The sequence below is a fragment of the Octopus bimaculoides genome, chromosome 22 (assembly GCF_001194135.2).
Source record: "Octopus bimaculoides isolate UCB-OBI-ISO-001 chromosome 22, ASM119413v2, whole genome shotgun sequence".
Classification (NCBI taxonomy): Eukaryota; Metazoa; Mollusca; class Cephalopoda; order Octopoda; family Octopodidae; genus Octopus; species Octopus bimaculoides.
The window spans coordinates 37,133,665-37,139,001 of NC_069002.1; the positions used below are offsets into that span (position 1 = coordinate 37,133,665).

Consider the following 5,337-nt stretch of genomic DNA (forward strand, 5'->3'; position numbering starts at 1 on the left):
GGGGGGGGGGGATATTTGTTAGTCATCGATCTACCGTTTTACTATAAAAATGTTTTATCTCGTGAAGTTTTGTTTAATTCCTTGATTCAAACGAAACAGTATTTTGACTGAGAACTGTCCGTTTCTCACAATCTTCGCGCGCGCGCGTGTATTTATATATATTTATATATAGCTGTTATCCTCCATTTCATCGTGATAACAAATTTCTATTAAGAGAGAGCTGTATACATCTATGTTCCCGGTTGTTGTGCGTCGTATAACATAACCCCCCCCCCATTCCAGGCCGACCCTGCTCGAGTAGGTCTTTCTTTGATCAAAGGCATTCCAGCCATTACTACCTCGTCTTTTGAGTGCAATGTCGGATTGCATTAACCAATATGTTCTAACTATTAAAGACGGAGATTTTGGCTGATGCTCCCAAACCTGTGAATCATCTGCGTAAACAGAGAATGTTCCCGCTGAGCTGATCCCTATTTACTGTCCGATTTCGGTTCAGACCCCTATTTTCACCGCTCTCATAACACTACACAACGTTGATTTCCCCCTTTCCTGTGATGTTCTCTTCATTGGTAAATACTTCGCAAATCTTTTAGTCGTGGCATTTCACACAATATAACGAGCAGACGTAATAAAGCAGAAATCTGCCGAGGATACCCGTGTGTATGCGTGAAGATATATGGAGAGGCTCTGTAGTCTAGTTATGATAAAAGTACTTCAAGGTAGATACATACGGTTGCTTTTATTATAGGACTGTTACATTAAATTGTTTTGTGTTTTGTAAAAATATAGAATACGCAGTTTTAGTTTAGTCCAACCCATGCTAGCATGGAAAGCGGACGTTAAACGATGATGAGGATGAATCTGATATGACGCCGTTGAGAATCTTTTGAAGTTTATCGAAATACTATATATGCACACCCCCACCCCCACCATCCAGGTTGCAATATATAATGCAGGGCATTCTGAAACTCTACGTGGAATCTATCCACAACGTTAAGCATTATATGTGTCACTTTGATTTTCTCTCTGGTAATTATCGATAAACATAGTGAGTGGATGCAGGTGGGAAAGCAGAGACTGATTAAACATTTATATTGAATTTAAAAAAACCTTTCCTGTTGTCACTTTTCTTACTAATACTTTTTGTTGTGTTGTAGTTTCTGCTATTATAAAAAAAAGCTTGAGGGAATTTTAGACTTAATGCAGAGAAATTAAGCTTGCATCAATAACTAACTGTTTGTCTCGATGCTACCGTAAGCTTTTATGCTGTCAATAGGTTGTGTATATATGTTCATATAATTCATAAGACACATAGCTATAATGGGAATTTCAGGCTATTGATGGACGTAAGATGCATTTGAGAGTATTGGAGTTGATTGAACTTCACTTTATGCAAGATTTTTGTCCTACTTCTCTCAATGATTTGGTTTAAAGGAAGATGCTAGGCCCATCACAATTGCAGAACTTCTGAGACCAGTAATATTATTTGATTCTGAGATGTGCTCTGCTTAGAAGTCAAAGTTTGTTAGCTTTCAAAATTGAAATTTCTTAACTCTGTCCCCCAGAGGGCAAATTTCCAGACTGCTAGTTTTGTTCTGGACAAAAAAAAAAAAAAAAGCCAAACAGTTCGATAAATATATATTTAATTTTCAATCGTTGTTGTTGATTCAGAATTTCTTTTCAAAAATTTCGATAGCTCCTTTCCTTATTCTTGTAAAAATTGTTCTACCTTAAGTGTAGAAGTATCAATAAGTTCCATCTACAAAAAGTTGGTATTATACTTTCTTGATAAGAACAACATAGATTTTTGGTTGTGAAAGGATTCAGACAGTCTCTGATGATGAGCTGTACCTCTCTACATCAGTGGAGAATCCTTTGTCCACTCACATTCTGTTTTGAAACTACTCTCTTATAAACACTCCAAAAATCAGTCTTAATCAAAAGAGTAATTTAATAGTTACATATTTAGAAATTTCATCATCGTTCAACATCTGTATTCCATGCTTACATGTTTTGGATGATTATTCAACAAGATTCCTAGAGCCAGAGGGCTGTGTTGAGCTCCAGTATCTACATCAGCAAGATTTCTACAACTGGGTGCTCTCCCGAATGTCAGTCATTTTACAGAATGTACTGAGTGCTTTTTTTCTTTTCATGATACCAACACTAGTGAGATCAAGTAACATTGTAAGACAAGTTCCCTTGATAGGGTGGTGGTCTTTGTGCCAGGTGTTGAGAGGCTAAAGTTGGAAAGAGAGGTGGTAACATGGCTGCTTCAGCAAGAAAGGGAGAAAGGATGGTGGAGAAGAGGAGTCTGGGTGGAATTTGTTGTACTCTCTCACCCACAGGCTCTTATGCATCTGTGATTTGACCCTGGTATTATAATGGATCCCTACCCCCTGCTCCAGATAGTTCATGATTACTATCTAATATATTGAAGTTTTGAGACAAAAATATTTTTTCCATGACCCCGGCTCGACTGTTTAAGTGGGATAAGTTGTTCGGTCTTGTAGCTTAGCATCTTAACACCCACAGCTGTTTGTGAATTATCATATGAAGGAAATTAACCCTTATCTGGCACAGTATCAATAATAGGGTTTGAATAATTAGCCAGCAATTAAAATGATTGATCTTCATCTCAGAACTGCTTAAAGCAACTGTCAGTGAAAAGCATTATCATCTTTGTTTTAATCACCATTTCACCTGACCTGTAAGAGCTAACATTCTCCGATCAGTCAAGCTCATTGGTCTGTGAGGGCCTGCAAAGGCCATGGATGCAGCCCTTTTTCTCCATTTCAAACAAATAAATGAAAAATAAAAGATGAAAATTCTCATGTTCTGTTCAGTTTTGGGAATTTGATAAAATAGATTCACCCCCAACAGCTAACACATCTTTTGTGTGTGTGTGTGTGTGCAGTTTCAGCTCATTCACAAGGTTTACAGTGTCTGTTAGGACACAGTCATATTACTACAAGACCTGAGTACTCTTTAGACTCTTGTGCTTCTGAAACTGGCATTGTTTCAGAAAGAGAAATATTCAAATTTGCTTTACAAGTATCACACATGCAAATCTGTATAAAGAAAATTTTGATGGTTTGAACATAAAACAGGGAGAATATTTGGGCCAGATATGGTCAGGTTGAATGCTAAAAGCTTGGGGTTATCGTTAAAAGTTAAAAAAAATTATAATCTTACTGGTTTACCTGAGCTGTCAATACTGACATCCAGTGTTTTACTAAAATTAGTGATAATTACAACATTTTGGTTGAGGTATTGTTGGAAAAGGTACATTATGAAAGTTGTTAATGTGAGTATGTAAAAGATACCAAAAAAAAACCCCCAAGAAAATAAGAAAATTATTTATCACTCTCAATATTATACAGGTGTCATTGCTTTTAATATGTACAATATGTATTTTATATTGTTCAGTTTTTTAATGAATTTTGATTGTTTTTTCCTTCTAAAAATCTGTAGAAAGTTGAAGTAACATCGGATGACAGCGACCACTCCCCACTCGAAAGTGAAGATGGAGACATGTTGTCTCAAACCAGGGTTACTCGTCGGTCTTCAGGTTAGCGATTTTACTTTTCAAAACCTATTGTAAACCTCCATGTTTAGTTCATACTTTTTCTCACCAAAATCGTGATTAAAACAGATACATACAATGAATGGTTATTAGACAGCAAAATTTTAACTTTTATTTAGGAGAATATAACAATGTAATAGAGTTAAATTATTTTTTCAGAAGTTTGACTACATGTCAGTATATTTCATATCATTATATTTAATATCGATTTTAATATGCTTGCATGGGTCAGAAGAAATTCATCAAGGCCAGTTTTCTATGACCAAATGCCCTCATTTGTTTCCAAGAAGGATATATTTCTGTGGCTAGACATGTTTTTACAGAAGATTAACAATACTGCTTACATGACAGTGATGCTTGTTGAGAACTGTTGCACAATGTCAAGACAAGAATACACAAACACATGTATGCATATATAATACATATATAGCAGGCTTCTTTCAGTTTTCATCTACCAAATCCACTCACAAAAGCTTGGCTAGCCAGGGCTGTAGTAGAAGACACTTGCCCAAGGTGCAACAGAATACGACTGAAACTACATGGTTGGGATACAACTTTCTTAATTACAGGGGCATTATACACAAATATATATATATATATGTGTATATATATATATATATATAGGGTCGGCAAGAGAGTAATTTCAGTTTTTTAGTGTGAAATAAAAGTCATACAAAGAATGCGTGTAGGTGTGGCTGTCTGGTTGAGAAGCTTATTTCCCAACCAAATGATTCTGGGTTCAGCCCTACTACATGGCACCTTGGGCAAGTGCCTTCTACAATACCCCCAGGCTGACCAAAGCCTTGTGAGTGGATTTGGTATATGGAAACTGTAAGAAGCTGTCATACATGTGTGTGTGTGTGTGTGTTTCCCTCTGCCCTTCACTTTACAACTGATGTTGGTTTGCTTATGCCCCTGTAACTTAGTGGTTCAGCAAAAGAAATATATAACCATCTTTATGTAATTTACTAAATGATGAAGTGGCAATGCCCATAGCTTCTGTAGAAACCCTTTACAGATTGGTGAGATTGTTGTGGACATAGAAGGTTAAGCATGAATCATTGCAGCCAAATGAACTCTGCTAATGGCCTCCAATAACAGTGAAGAAGCAATATTTAACTGGTCAGCATATAATGCCTTTTTTACCTCGTTTTTGTTTTTCTTTTTTGTTATTTATCTGAAAGTGGAGATTGTGGTTTTCATTTTCAGGTTTGCAGAAGACCAGTGTAGAGAGGAAGAAAAAGAGAGTGCAGTCTGAGTCCAGCAGTGATACGGAGTGTGACCCAAACGGTCAGATAACTTCAAAAGAGGATAAGATTACAAATGCCAAGCTCCAGGCACTCTATGGGCTTGCAGAGAAACGGGCTACACCTCTTACAGATTACAATGAGAATTCCAGATGTCCATTCCCAGGATGTGATTCAAGAGGTGAGTTGTCAGTATATATATATATATATATATAAATAAATAAAAAGCAAGACAGATTTTAAAGGTTATTGCAGTACGCACGTTTCATGCTACTCTATTTATTTAAGTAATGCGAGCATTACATTAAATGCAAGATGCAGAGCAATCTTCAGCTGCACAAGGATATAGAAAATTTACTGAAAAATGGACATATTACTGTTGTGAAAACATTTAAAATCAAAGTCTTAGATTTTAAATGTTTTCACAACAGTAATATGTCCATTCTGCTGAAATAAATTTTCAGTAAATTTTCTATAGCAGTCCAGATACTTATTGATCAGACC

General features: G+C 36.2%; 1 protein-coding gene across 1 annotated transcript in view; it reads left to right on the forward strand.

The window, feature by feature from the left end:
• LOC106877126 (histone acetyltransferase KAT7) overlaps positions 1–5,337 on the forward strand; it is a 22,234-nt gene that overhangs the window by 1,867 nt on the left and 15,030 nt on the right. The window contains exons 2-3 of the mRNA XM_014925923.2: positions 3,475–3,571; positions 4,796–5,014. Coding sequence (XP_014781409.1) covers positions 3,475–3,571; positions 4,796–5,014 — 316 coding nt within the window. The remainder of the gene's footprint in view (positions 1–3,474; positions 3,572–4,795; positions 5,015–5,337) is intronic.